The following is a 14,921-nucleotide window of genomic DNA, read 5'->3' on the forward strand; positions in this document are numbered from 1 at the left end:
GGTTTCTCCCGGCAGAGACACGAGGCAGCAGCTCCTATTGTTCCTGTGGTGGATAGTGGATGGTCGAGCCTTGCGGAATTGAGGCCCTCAGTTATTAATAGTAAATAAATAGGTTGTCTTTCGCTTGGGGTAAAACACTTCAGACAACGGCCTTGCTGCCCAATCGTCTGAGATGCCCTCCTGGTCCCTGGGGAGGAGGGAGAAGCACAGTAAACAATGCTGGCTTCTCCACCACCCCAAAATCCAATATGATGTATAAAATGTTGTGAGGAAAACAATGAAGAATCCTTAATAAGAGCAAAGGCTTTTTGTAAGTACCCTCTTTGAGGAAAGGTTATCTGATCTTGTTCTTTTGTCTCGGAAAAGCCCTTAAAACAATGCACCATCTGCTCCTGTTTGGTGGGAGCAGGCAGAGATCTCTTCAGACAGAGCGGTCTGCACGCTACTGCTCGGCTTTTAACCCTTTCGGCCACAAACTTTCCCTTGTTTCCGTGCAAACCTTTGCTGCGGGCACAAGTGGCCATGCCCTGCACCCCTGGCCAGCCCCGAGCACCCTGCACATCCCTCCATTCCCCCTGCCCGTGTCCTGTGCCTTGATGTCTCTTGCTGTCCAGGCAGGACAATATCCCACGCTGCTCGGATGGGGGAATTATGAAGAGTTAATTGTAAGGCTCCCAGAGACCTTCAGATGAAGCTGTGAGGTGCTGGAAATGTCTCTGAGCTAAATGGGTTTTGTTCCACCTGTAGCTGTCACTGTGAGCTGAATTCACACCTGTCACAGCACAGCGGGGAGAAGGCAAAGAGCTTCTATTGCATTTTATGCAATTTTAATAGTAATTCCATATAATCTCTTAGATTGTGAATGGATGTTGAGAGGACACTTTTTCATGCACCCCTTTTTCACCTTCGAAATCTGGAAGAGAACCATCTATTTGAAATCCCCCCTCACCCCAGATTTTTCAGCCCCAGCCAGACCCACCAGCAAGAGTTCTGTTGCAACAAGGGACTGTTCATTCTATTGCCACAGCAGAAGGAATATTTTGGGAGGGCACTGAGTGACCCTCTGGGAGATGCCACCTTACCCAAGTCATGCTCAAAGCTGTCAGTGCTCAGAGTGGCAGAGGGCTGGAAGCTCAGGCTGTCCCAGGTCCTCAGGCTCTCTCCAGGAGATGGGTTGGCCATTTCCTCTTGGTTCTGAACTTTCAAAACAGTCTCACATCCACATTGATCCTTCCGTGCCGTGAGTTCTCCCTGCAGGCTGTGTCAAGGTAACAACAACAATTACTAAGTTTTGAGATGTATAAAGCAATCTTTTGAAGAAGAAGAAGAAGAACAACAACAACAACAACAAGGTTATTTCATTTAAACTATTACATTTTTGTCAAATGGAAACAAAAGGCTCCCTGAGAAGTCGTACCTGGCAACGAACAAAAGCTCCTGTCTTGTACCTTGATGTTGTCAGGAGAGCTAGCAACACTCATTTTTACCTACTCTAATTACTGCTCTGAAAGAGCTGGGTATTTTTCAACCTGGTGGCAAATACAAACAACAACCTTGCAGCGTGCAAGCTTAATTTATGAGGGCTGCATTGTACAATCTGTGCCATTGTTGGGACTTGGTTGCACAATCCAGCTCTGAACCTTGGCAAAGAAATCTGTTTAGAAACACAAAGTCCTGAACTCTGTTCCAGTGTTTCTGGGACTTGTGCTGAGCATAGCTCTGGCCCAGTTGAGATCTGGGAGTGATACATATACTTTAATATTTCAAAACAATATCAGCACCAAGTCCCTCAGATGAAGCCCTCAGCTAATTGATTTTACTTTGTTTTGGTCTGTAACTATCTGAGCTTAACTAAAAAGATTAAGGAAGAAGGTGTGAAAATGGGCATTTATTGATCAAGCCTCAGCTGAACCGCACGCAGGGACACAGACACCAAAACGGTGACAGATGTTTTCTTTTTTATATAGAAAAATGAATGTGGAAATTTTTTTTTTCATCAGCAATCAGCTTAGGGAAATCTTATTTCATTTTTCTCGTTAATAAGCTTTCCTTTGTTTTTCATGACCCAGAAACTGCTAAAACGATTAGTACAGCTTCCACTAACATGTCTTGGATGTAGTCTTCGGAAAGTGGGAGCAAAGGTGGATCAGAGAGAAAGAACAGAGGAAACAGGGATTTCTTACAAAGCAGTTCTAATATTCATTGGCAAAATGCATTGGGTTTTGTCTCTGAAATTGTGTTGTGATGGTTTTTTAGGCACTCTTTTCTTTGGCTCTTGGGAAATGTCTGCTCTGTCTGAGGAGACTAATACTGAGGTTTGTGTCCTGGGAAGGGCATCAGTGGAAATCAATGCAGATTCTACAGAAAATACTGGATTTCCACAGGAGTGGCCAGCAGCACCTGCCCTCCAAACACAGCCAGCTCTGCATAAACCACCACAACTCCCAGATGAGGCTCTTTGGGTTTGCACTAAAGAGAAAAAAAGCATTGCTGACTCCACAGGAGGAGGCAGAGCTGTGCTCCAACAGGTGACTCTCCAGCCACCTCCATCCCAGTCCCTGAACCCACTCAAAGCACTTTCAAATCTGAACTTACAGCAAAAATGGGATGAATCAAAAATGATTTTTCTTTTGACTCTTGAGAATGCAGCCACTTATAGAGGCAACTGAAACAAAATCAGATGGAATTGCCCACACATTTTCTGGCGGTTTGGAGAATTCCCATCAGTGAGTCATTTGCATCAGCAACAAATCTCTGCCAGCCGCCCCTGCGGACGGGGGAGCAGCCGGGCATGAAATGGGAACATTTCTTATGGAAACAGGCACCTGCAGGATTTCGTGCATGAACACGAGCTGCTGTCTTCAGAGCTATAATTAAACGTGTAAACAGCAAACTGTGCTGTTGAAAATGGCTGTGGAGAAGGTCGTGCTCGAGAGTGCTGGGTTTGGAGCGCTGGATGTTTTGTATTTGTGAATGAGGCCAGCACACAGTCAGTTTTAACACGTGGCTTTGTTCAGATGAGCTATTGGAGAGAGAGAACTTTGGTCTGTTGTAGCCAAATGTGAACTCCTAACTCCTTAGCAGTGGAAGTCAGAGCACAGACCCGACTCAGCTGCTTTTACCATCACATTTTCTAACTCAGCTTTAGTTACATCAATGAGAGCTCTATAGAAACAGGTTTACAAGACCAAGAACACAGCACTGACCCCTCCTGTTAGCACAGCCTGTGAAGTTTTGTGTGCAAATTAAGAGACAGGCTCCCTTCACTGCCTGCAGACACTCCCCACAGAGAGTTCATGTACTCAAAGTCCAAATGTTCCTGGAGCAGGAGAAATTATGGCTCTGCAAAGTTCCTCAGCCACCTCCTTAGAGCACACTGGTGCTCCTTTAGCTGGTGGATTTCTGTCTGATTTGATCTGTAGTGAATCCATTGATACCAGATCAACTTCAGGAATAAATTGATCACAGGACCCTCACTCTGTGTGCCAAAGGACTCATCCACTTTTGTTTCCTGTGAGTGTGCAGACCTCAGGAGAAGTGCAAAATCAGACGCTAAATTATATACAAATAAAAGCTGAGAACAAAAGCCAGACTTTTACTCTGAGCCTTTGTATTAATTATGTGCTTTACCAGGAGCTGAGGAAGGGTTAGGCATGGGCTGGTCTTTCCTTCCTATTATCCCCTCACTGTCACTGCTGCTGCATCACAGGGAGCCCTCAGCCCACCAGGAGATAAGTCTGGAGTCAGTCACAATACAGCCACACTTTGCACTTCTAATCTCTAAATACAGCGATATTTTATCTGCAAGTAGCTCTCCTCATCTTTTGAAGCAGCACTTGCAAGAGGGTTGTGATTTATTGTCTGAGAGGTTTTATTGGTGTTTTTTTCGGTGATGCTCTGAGGACTTTTTGACTCTGGCTGCTTTGCTTTCTCAGTAATTACATTGTTCAGCAGATCGGTGCAATTTGTCTTATTTCTCCTTGGCTTGATGCTTGTCCCTTACAGCTGAGAGGCTGCTCCTGTTGAGCCCAGGGAGTCCTGCACCTATCACCATTCCTGTGAGTTTGGGAGGTGTCAGGACAAGAGTGATGGAGCCCACGGCTGCTGGGCTGTGCTCCCCGAGGAGCAGTGCAGACACAGCTCTGACTCTCTCCACTGCACACTCCGAGTGTCCGCTGCTCATGTTCTATACATTTCCCATCTTCTGTGACGCAACAGCTCCATAATCCTTGCAACCGACCTCTCGGAGCAGAAATCAGCCCAACCTTTGTGAGTGTGGTGGTTGTGCACAAAGAACAGGGGTATAACTGTTGTTAATTCCAGTAATTACTCCTCATAACTTTGGGACGCTCATCTGTCTGGACCTATCTCTCCAATTTTCGTTTTCTCCTGTTTACTTTGCACTGATAAGCTGTAAAAAATCTCCTTGAGAAGAGCGCTGGGCCCAGGCGCTCCCTCCATCCCGCTCCGCGCCCGCGGCTGCGGCGCCCTCCGGTGGCGAGAGAGCGTCATGGCAGCGCGGCCGGAATCCACCGAAGCAGGGATCCACCGGAGCCGGGATCCACCGGGCCTGGATCCGCCGGGGCCGGGATCCACCGGGGCCGGGATCCGCCGGAACCGGGATCCATCGGGGTGGAGATCCACCGGGGTCAAGATCCACCAGGGTTGAGATCCACCGGGGCCAGGATCCGCCGGGGCAGGGATCCGCCAGGGCTGGGATCCACCGGGGCTGGGATCCACCGGGGCAAGGATCCACTGCTCCTGGGATCCACCGCTCCCAGGAGATCCAGCAAACCTGGGGATCCACCAATACTGGGATCCACGGTTCCTGGGGAAAGCTCTGCTCCCAAGAAGCCACCAGAGCCAGGATCCACCAACCGGACCTGCAGATTCACCACTCCCAGGAGATCCAGCAAGGCCAGGGATCCACCGCTGCTGGGAACCCACCAAACCCGGAATCCACCGACTGCTCCCAGGGATCTGCAGCTCCCAGGAATCCACCAGCCCCAGGGAACTCACCATCCCCACTGTTTATTTTAAGTCTGGCACGTTTAGCAGAGAATAAAATACCCAGCTTTGTTTACCTTTTAGTGAGGAATCTGTGAGCTGGAGGGGCTGGGCTGGTTATTGGCTTTTCGTGCCATAGACTTATGTCCACCTCGGAGCCCTTATTCACAAGGAAACCTTTTAAAAAAACAAATGAAGACATTTAATAAATATGCTCCTCATAGAAATGAAATGGCCCAAGCTTTGGCATCTATTCACTGCCTACTTACATGTGAGCACTTCAATGCAGCTCTTCTTATCCACAGGTTTTTAACTACATGGGCTTAGGTTTCTAATTCTTTTACTTTTGGGAAAGCCTAAGGACCAGAAGGTGACATGTCCAAAATCAGTGGCAAAGCCACAGATAAAATTATGAGATGTACTTTTACACATGCAAGGAGATGGGATGAAAGTAAAATCTAGGAGAGCCACTGCTCAGGGATTTTCCAGCACAACATTTCCAATAAATAGCCAAGGGGAGATGAAGCTTAACCCCTGCCTGCAGTTTTGAAAGACCTGGGCAGTGGCACCTGAGCATCCCTGTTGTGTCACATCAAAAGGATTTACCTTGCAATGTGCTGCTCAGGTCTCCTGCAGAGCTGAGGTGACTCTGTCCTGCACTATGAGTGATCCAGGGCAATTCTCCCCTCTCAGCATTCCCACCAGGCAGAGGAGTTGGCATTTCCTTCTGTCTGTCCAGGGCTGCTGCTCCCTGAGTGCTGCTCACCAGGCCAATCCTGTCCAGCCTGTGACATTCCCTATTGGATGTCACACCAAACACATCAGGATCTGTGGTGTCCAGCAGCATTTGTGCAGTCATTGTCCTCTCTTGCCTATCCCTGCCAGTCTCAGGTGCTGGGACAGAAGGAGGATCACTGTAAAGGTCCAGAGTTGTCTCTGGTGGTTGTTTGTCAGTGGAGGCTTTAACCCAGCTGGCTGCACTCAGCCTCTCCCTTGCCACATCAATCTTTTCTGCAAGTTCCCTGGACAGGGAATGAAGGGCTCTCACTCGATCCTGTTTGCCTCTGTGTGGGGAGAGTCCAAAAGATGAGTCCTTGGAGGAAGGTTTTGCATCTTTCTGAGGAACAGAAAAACTCAGAGGAGATGAATGCAGAGCTGGGGGAGAGTAGTCACTCAAGTCTTCACATTTCAGAGGACTGAGAAACCAGCATTTGGATTCCAGTGGTGCCGATGCCTCTCCTTTCTTAGGTGACTGAGCTGTCTCTAGGAGTTGATTCCTGTTAAAAAAAACCAAGAGAGAGAAGTCTGCAGTGTGAGCTGAGAAAGAGGCTTTCTAGGATGCTTTTTATGTCTGAGTACCTGCCTCTGTGATCTTCAGGTGATAGAGGAGAGGATGTTTCATCCACCCAGGCCACGAAACTCCTTTTCAGTACTCCCCCACTGGTTTGCTCCTGCAAGAGAAGAGCCCAGCAGTGTAAGCACTCAACTGCTGGAAACAGAAGGGTAATGTTTGGCTTTTATTCCACTTAATAATTGGCTCATGTAACTGGAAAACTGCTCACACCTCACAGCAAACCTGTTCTTTTAGCTCAGGCAGTGGAGATTTCCAGGTTTTTGGCCTGAAGTTGAGGGTTCCAGCCCTACTAATGAGCCCAGCAGTTTATATCATAATTATAAGCTAATTGCTCTGTTTTTCTAGATAAAACTTTTTCTCCCTGGCCCTTCAAAGCTCCTTGTATGGAGTGTTTCAGGTCCTACATGAGGCTGCACTGATCAAGGAGAGGTTTCAATCTGCCACTCCTTAGGACTTACTTGCTCAAATTCATACTGAGAATTTCCTTTGGCAAAACCCATTTTCCCAATAGGTTTGTGCATCTCATCAGGGCACGATTTCTTCCCAATAGCTTCTTTTTGTTTCCTGTACACTTCTTGCAACCTCTTCTCCCTCATCTCTGCAGCCTGTGCCAAAGACTTTTTCTCTTCAAGGAGTTTTTTCTTTCTTTCTGCATTTTTTCGATACATGAATTCCTTCACACTTTCAGGGCTGTAGGGGTGAGGTTTTTTAAGGTTTACCCTCCTCTTTGAAGGTTGCTTAAGGTTTTCTTTCTCAGCCCCTTTCTGTCTCTGAGGAGAGGCACTTTTTCCTCTGCTGCAGCTTCCCGAGGTGCTGGGCTTGGCTCTGTCTTTCATTGATGAAAGTCCAGGTGAAGGAGAATGGATCCCTTGGGATTGGTGTTTCACAGCATCTCTGGGGAGCCTGATATGTCTGTGTTCCTCACAGGACTGGCTTTGCAAGGGAAGGGTCCTGAGTGCTTGGTTTGGATCCTCTGTGGGTGCCCTGCTGCCCCTTTCAGCCTTGCTGGGAGTGACCACAGCGCTTGGGGCTCCAGGGCTCTTCCCCACAGGTCCATTTCCCTTCACTCCAGAGCTCTTTTCCATCACTGGTGTTTCCCCAAGTCCTTGACCTCCTTCCAAAGGTTCTGTGGGAAAGATTTGGGAACAGTGATGTCATTGTTTCAGAGAGTAACAATTCCTGTATCTATACTGCGCATCTCCCAACCTGCTTCCCACGGCAGCTCTGAGGACTGTTTGTATGTGTCTGATGTAAAATCTGTGATATTCAAGGGAGAAGATAAAACTGTAAAGGTGAAATCTGAAGTTGCACTGGCCAATTGTTATTTCAAGAGCCAAGAAAGGTGCTCGGAAGGGCCTGGAAAGCTTTTGTTTCAATTAGGTTTAATAAATCCTTTTATGGGGAGGTGTGTACCAAAATAACCAGTGCTGTAGGACAGATGTACCAAAGGCCTTTGCTGTGCTCTGCTCTCCAGTTCTGCTCCTCAGATGTGGAAATGGAGGGGGTGGACCCAGCAGCCTTCTAGCCAACTTCTGACCTTCTCTCCATGCAGAAACGCCAGGTAGATTCACACCTGAAACAGATAGTTTGTATTTCATTATTAAAGCCCCACATGTTCTTTGAAAGGCTACTGTAACTCTCCTATTGAAGTCTATTTAATGGTGATTTCCAGGAAACACACTCAAAGTGTGGGGACATCTAAAAAGTTCCAGTCAGAGCAGGTTTAAAATTTTAAAGTTGGTGCTACTTTGATAATAAAAACTTTTTAAAGCCCTCAGACTTTGGAGGCTGCCAGGGTCATGAATCAAATGAGTTCATGAGTGTAAAATGTGAAGGTTCAGTGCTTTCCTAAGGCTTTTCCATCAGCAATTAGAGCATTTAACACTTGCAGTGTGTTCACAGTTCTTACAAGTTTTACTCAGAAGTCACTGACTCCCAGAGGGCTCAAGAACACTGAGAAAAGGTCAGGACTTCCTGGTACCAGCACATTTGAGAACTGAAGGGGATAACAAAATTATTCTTTTCCTTGTGATTACTTCAAACTCACCAGAGGAAACAAATTCATTTTTAAACTGGTAAGAATCAGCAGGATGTGGTGGGGAAGAATCAATGGAGGATACAGGATGAGGGACAATGTCTAATGCAGAAATAAACAGTGCAGAATGCAGCACAAACAAATTACTTTTGCTTAATAGGTGGTGTCACATAATAGACAACATTTATCACTGTTTTACTTCATAATTTCAGATTGCATTCACAGCATGCCAATACTTGCACAATTATGTATTTATTGCAAACCTTTCTCCAGCACAAGGTGGCTGAACAGGTACTTAGTGGGTTTTGCATGGAAATTCTACCCCCCAAAATCTCCCCCAATTAAAATACTCAAGTGTTTTGTGTTGGTTTTTCTTAATAGGAAGAATTTTATTCAGAAATCAGCCTCAGCCTCAGTTCATGTGGTTCAGTGCTCAGTCAATGGACTGAGTCAGGCTTTTCAAGGTGCTGCTCATAACTTGTGTGTGTGCTGAGCTGTGGGCAGCACCTCAGAGTCAGGGAAGCTGCTGGACACTTCTCAAAGACTCAGTGGGACTGCCCTGAGATTCCCCTGTGCTTTGGGAACAGAGTAAGGCAACATCTCCTCTGCTCCACAGCCACTGAAAGAGTCACAGCCAACAGCTTTGATTTCTTCATTTGCAGCAGCCTCTGAGATGCTCTGCAGGCTCATGTCAACCGTGTCACAGGGGAGATGATGTTTTCAGACAAGGAAGAGCTCAACTCTCTGTGGGGCTGAAGTCACTTCCTATAATCCCACAGACTTCCTTTGGAAGGAATTATCACCAGATCTGTGCATGGTGTTCACAGCAGGAACACAGAGGGAATTGCCAGGATCTGCTGGGCTCAGGGGGGCTGGGATCCATCCATGTCTTTAAGGAAACACCTCTCTGTGTCACTTTGTTTTGTGCTTAGCAGTGCTAGAAATGCATTTATTTTGTACTGTCTTAGCTCCTCTGAATGCACCAGACAAATTAATATGTGGATCTAACAATCTTTGCCTCACTATGTTGTATATTTCAATTAAATCTTCTTTTTATCTGCATCGTGTTCATTAACTAGAGCAACTATGATGCTAAAGTTCAGGAGCAGCCTGCATTCCTGATGAGAACAGTTGATAGAAGAAACTCTTTTGATTTAAATATTCTCCTGGGTTTTTTCCCCTACCTACGAACAGATGAATATTTTATAGCCGTGGTGACTTAATTTTTTGTTAACTACAGCAAATTTATAATTCATCAAATTTCCTGAGTACTCTGGCTCTGACCCCTGCCCCTCATTCATCTCTTTGTAGCCCTGCCTTGGCTCTTTCAGTGACAGAAACTAATAGCCAATAAAGACACCATGACACTGGCAGTTACAATGATGAATGCTTCACGTGGCATGGTCTTATTATGACCCACTCTCAGAGGAAGAGCAAGCCATTTTTCAAACAATCCATTAAAACAAAAAAAAAAAAAAGGAGGGAGAAGGAAATTATTACATATTTCATGCATTTTAAATCATACTTAGGGACTACAGCACATTATGCTGATAATTCCATCTGGATTAGAGAGTTTGGATTTTTTTTATTTCTGCTTCACACAAGTTACTTGGGAACTTGGCTGGTGTAAAGTACAACCCACAGTGCTTCCACTTCTTCTCCACAACATCTGAATTCAACCATTTCTATGCAAAGCTATAGCATTAGATGGGTAAAATGGCACCAAGAATTCAAATCTGCCCTTAGAAATACCTGTCAAATAAAACTGAGAACCAGCAATTGAGACTTGGACAATTCATCTGACTTTTCACTGCCTGGATTTGCTCCCTGCTTGGCAGGCCAGGAAATCCCTGCCTTTGGTGGCACCCTTAATTCATTAGGGAAACAGAACAGAATAGGTGACAGACAGCTCTCCCCACCAAGGATGTACAACTTATTTTTCATTTCTGATGATTTTTAATCCTGCCAGGTCTGGAATTCAACTGCTGCAGGCACTTCTGTCCATCAGTCCCTGTAATTTCTCATGGTTTTCAGCCTTACCTTTCCCTGCCACTGCTCTCTCCAGAACACAGGACTTGGATGAAAGCTGCCTCTGGTGTTCTGTTTGAGTTCTCCATGCTGAGCGTCTTTCTCTTTGGTCTTTATTCAGGAGGTGAAAAGAAAATACAGAAAAGTATTAGTGTAGCTAAAATCAAATTTGCTGAACCCAACAATCCAATCCCAGCCCCATTTTGGAATCCAAGAGCAGGAGTCTTTTTATTGAAACTGGTCACCAAACATGCAGGACTCCATCTTTATTTGATTTTTGTTGTATAGATGTCCCAGCAAAGGAAGCAATGGCCTGGATCCATCCCTGAGGTTCCATCCATGACCCTGTCTATCCATAAAACACAATAAACTGCCCTGTCCAATCTGCTGCATCCCCTGGGTGCAGTGGGACGCCTTCCCCTTGGTTTCTCTGCAGATCCAGGCCAACATTTCCATGCAGAGCAAACACTGAATACTCAGGGAAGTTCCCAATTATGATACATCATTGCTAACCTGGTTCTTTGGGGCTTTTTTATAATCCCTTCCTTGTCCAGGGATGGTAAATCCTTCTCTGCCTGCTGTTCTGTGCTCTTCCTTGGGCAAGGAGAGAACAGAGATGGGTTCAGAGCACTAAAACCCAGAAAAACCAATGTTTGAGAGCCATTAGGCTGCAAGGAGCTGTGCAGATGCTGGTGTTCAACAGCTGAGCTCCGGCAGGTGTGGAAAGCAGCACTGGGCTCCCGAGGCTGGGCTGCAGGTATCTGACAGAGGGAATACTTGGCAAAGCAGCTGTGACATTTCTTTCAGTAGCAGAGCACAGGCAGACAAAGATGCAGCTGAACTGAGTGTCTGGAGCTGTTAATCCCCAGCCTCAGTCTCAGTCTGTGCCTGTCCCGCAAGCTGAACAGTTTGTCTGGCAGTTCTCTCGCTCACTTACGCAAAATAGTCTGGGTTAAAAACAAACTGAACAAGCCTTCCCTTGGGAATCCCTCAGCATGGATTGTGCCTCTGGCTTTGGGAGGGGTAACATCAGGCACTGGTGACAGAAAATGCTGCCTGATGCAGCTGGAAAGGGACCCGTGGCTGCCACAGACCCGAGGGCAGCACCGCAACATCCCTGCAAAAGGTGGCAGGGAGCAAATCCAAGGGGAACGCCCCTGGAAACCGGCGGGGTGTGCCAGGGACGCCAGCGCCCAGTGAATTAACACTAATGCTATTACAGCAATGAGATTTATTACGTGCAGCTTTTCAGCCCTGGCTCCTCCAGTCCCTTATTCGCACAGTAATCCTCCTCGGCTGAGGCTGCCGGGCTGGCCAGGGCAGCTCCCCACTCCACGCCTTGCTCGCAGCAATCCCAGCTCTTGAACCACACTAAACTAAAGTGACAGCTGTAGATGGATGGTTCTTCAGCCCCAAATTTAGCAGCAAAGCAGGATAAGAAGGTCTAATAATATTTGCTTTCAGTTCCACTGAATGAACTGTTAAATCCCCTGTAAGAACTGCACAATTCCTGCTTTAAGTACCTGTGGTGCCTTTCCTCACTACTGCACTGCTGGCTCCTATTCCGTGTTTTATATGTGGCAAAAGGAAGGATGTGGGAGGAAAGGGAAGAAAAAAAATAGATTTGCAGCAAATTCTTTACTATTTTGAGGAAATTTGTGAATTTGTGTGTGCTGGGGAGTAAATCCGGTGGGGAAGTGAACTCGGTACAGCACAGGGAGGTTTGGACCTGCAGAAATAAATGGATTTAGCACAAGAACATGGGTGATGCCCCCCAGATACCACAGGGAGGGGTGACATTTTAGCTGTGTCAATGCACTGCTAGGGAATACCCAGTTCCAGCCTTTCTCCATAAATTCCAGACCACCACTGACCTCTGTGAGCTGGAGCAGGAGGAGCAGAGGCCACTCTGCAAACCTTTCTTTTCAGGGCTCTCTTTGGCAGGGGGTCTTTAGCAAAAACCAGGTGCTCCTGCTCCCGGGGTGCTGCTTGCTGCTTTCTCTTCTGCTCCTGGATCCTCCTCTTGAGTTGTTCTAACTTATTTTGGGGTGATTTTCTCCACAGCTCTTCCAGCTTCTGATCTCTGGCTGTGGAAAGGTGGGATGTGGGAAGCAGGAGAGCCGTGGGCACGGGAGTGTTGCTGCCCCACAGGACAGAGAAGGAGCTTCTCTCTGCATGGGAGTGATGAAGGGAGCAGGGAGATTTTTCCTTTTGTGCTGGGAATCCTCTTGAATCTCTCAGCTCCCTGAAATTGTCCCTTCTTGGGCTGTCCAGGCTCTTTGCAGGTACCCATGTCCCAGGTGAGCCTTTTCCATCCACAGCCCAATTCCTGGCGGGGCTGCAGCGTCCTGAGGCTGCCCTGGGGGACAGAGGGGACATTCTGGATGGGCCAGAGATCACAGCAGGGCTCTCAGGCAAACAGCTCTGTGAGCGAGCAGGGGAAAGAACAGCAGAGCTTCTCTCTCTTCAGAAAAAAAAAAAAAAAAAAAAAAAAAAAAAAAAAAAAAAAAAAAAAGAAAAGAGAAACAAGGGTCAGTACGTAGGATTAAAAGTTATTCAGTTGGTCAGAACACTGACATGAGTGACTGCTGAGCTTGTACATGTGCTGATGGTGACCTCAGCATCTCCACAGGATCAGCGTTTTGCCACTCACCAGCAGCCTGGCAAATGAAGATGATAATGGGGAAGTACAGTGCAAATTGTGATCTGATATGAGACATTATGGGCCTGTCAGGCACTTCCTTCCTCCGCTGCCTTGTTGGTCACAGCTGAGAGAGAAATTGTTTGGTGACTATTTTGTTCCTTTTTTTTCTCCTATTGAACAGATGCTAAACTTTTTTCTGAAGTTCTGCATCCCAGAATTTTAAATCCCTTTATATGCCTTCACCAGCTCACCCCCCAAGAGCTGTTCACCCCACCCTGCTCAGGTTGTTATTTACCTGTGGGCTGGAGCAATCTCATTGCTCTTTTTCTCACTCAAAGCTGCTTCATCTTTGTTCCTCTTGCCATCTACAGCACATCAAAACTATGTCAATGTCAAAATGCCACAAATATTCCTTAACTATTAAATTCAAAGAGCAACTTTGACTGGGGATAATCTCCCCAAAAAAACCTGGCCCATAAATATTAAATAAATATTTTAAATATTAAATAAATATTGAAGGCTGGCAGCTGAAACCATTCCCAGCCAATAAACCACCTCAGAAACAAATATTTAACAGATGTAAAAACAACAAGTCTGTTCTTGTCATTAGTTTTTAAGAACGTTCTGGAATTGGGTTAAATTTCCTGCTTTTTTCTTCTCCCACTTCGTCTTTTAGAAACGATTTTAAGCACATTATGTATTTCCTGCCAAAGTTAGCAAACAAAATGCTCCATTTACATCAGTTCAGTGGCTCTCTAGGGAAGAAACCCCCAGAGGAGAAGCACAGGGAGCTCTCACTGAGCTGTAGCTGGTGGGTGTTGATGCTGCAGCTTTTGCTTGAGCTCTCCCCAGCAAGGTGTGACTTCCCATGCATTGTTATATTTTGCTGGGAACACGACAGAAAGCTGATGAAAATACACACTTGCCTCAACAAAGAGGTTTTTTCACTATCTCCTGTCACCTTCCTTTCCCTCCAGCACCAAAGCAATCCCATCTCAGCGGTTTCCCAGTAACTCAGGACTCACCAAAGCTCTTTCCGTGCCAAAGCTTTCTTCTGGCTGCCTGGGATTTGGCACAGCTCCACGTTTGATGATAAAATTTGTTTTCAATCCTTTGTAGCTGTGAAAAAGCAGATTTTTCTTTTGAAAGGAGACATATGTTTTGGGTTTTTTTTCTGGAGTAGCTTTTTGCTGGCATCCACTGCTTCTCTGATTAATTTTGCAGCTCCTAGTTACTGTGTAAACACTGGCTTGTCTGAGCATGTTCCATGTGGTATTTCCTACAGTTGGAAAGAATGCAATTGACTGGGAAGATAAGAGGTGAAATCACCTCTCTCCTTTATTTGCACTTTCCATGTGTGTGCACCTCAGATTTTTACTGATGTTTTTAAAAACAGCTTAAGCTGGAGGTGACCCCAGCCAAGAGCAACTTGAGCAGTGGGATGCTGCTGTCAGGCCTTCGCTGTGCAAGCAACACCCCGTGGATTTGGATAATATCCTGCATTTATCCAAGGAATGTGAGTTATGATGGCAGCTGCTGTGCTCACAACTCCATCATGTTCCCTACAAAGAGGATGATAAGACAGGGAGAGTCCAGAGGATGTCCCAGCTGTTGTTCTGCTCAGGGCTTCAAACACGAGCAAGGCAAAGCTTTGTGTGTTCTTGTCAATAACTCTGTGAGTGTTGTCAAATTGGGTAAAACTCCTTGCTTTTCCCCTTATCCTCTCTTTGTTATTTAGCAAATAAAGAGGTGATGTGTTCACTGGGAAAGAACAAACCAAGTGGAAGGTGTACATTGTTTCAGTTAGAATATTCCATGGAATTCAGCTGTGGAGGTGATGCACAGGCAGCTGA

At 46.2% G+C, this 14,921-nt stretch overlaps 1 protein-coding gene across 1 annotated transcript in view; it reads right to left on the reverse strand.

Annotated features, from left to right (window-relative positions):
- CCDC187 (coiled-coil domain containing 187) overlaps positions 1 to 14,921 on the reverse strand; it is a gene marked incomplete at its 5' end in the record, with an annotated part of 30,949 nt that overhangs the window by 15,899 nt on the left and 129 nt on the right. Inside the window, 12 exons of the mRNA XM_083876031.1 lie at positions 1,083 to 1,258; positions 5,085 to 5,184; positions 5,614 to 6,284; positions 6,367 to 6,458; positions 6,820 to 7,487; positions 7,806 to 7,934; positions 8,409 to 8,433; positions 10,938 to 11,054; positions 11,519 to 11,541; positions 12,299 to 12,783; positions 13,364 to 13,433; positions 14,094 to 14,187. Of these exons, the coding sequence (XP_083732157.1) occupies positions 1,083 to 1,258; positions 5,085 to 5,184; positions 5,614 to 6,284; positions 6,367 to 6,458; positions 6,820 to 7,487; positions 7,806 to 7,934; positions 8,409 to 8,433; positions 10,938 to 11,054; positions 11,519 to 11,541; positions 12,299 to 12,783; positions 13,364 to 13,433; positions 14,094 to 14,187 (2,650 nt within the window). The remainder of the gene's footprint in view (positions 1 to 1,082; positions 1,259 to 5,084; positions 5,185 to 5,613; positions 6,285 to 6,366; positions 6,459 to 6,819; positions 7,488 to 7,805; positions 7,935 to 8,408; positions 8,434 to 10,937; positions 11,055 to 11,518; positions 11,542 to 12,298; positions 12,784 to 13,363; positions 13,434 to 14,093; positions 14,188 to 14,921) is intronic.

Source organism: Zosterops lateralis (genome assembly GCF_965231275.1).
Source record: "Zosterops lateralis genome assembly, chromosome: 20".
NCBI classification, from domain to species: Eukaryota; Metazoa; Chordata; class Aves; order Passeriformes; family Zosteropidae; genus Zosterops; species Zosterops lateralis.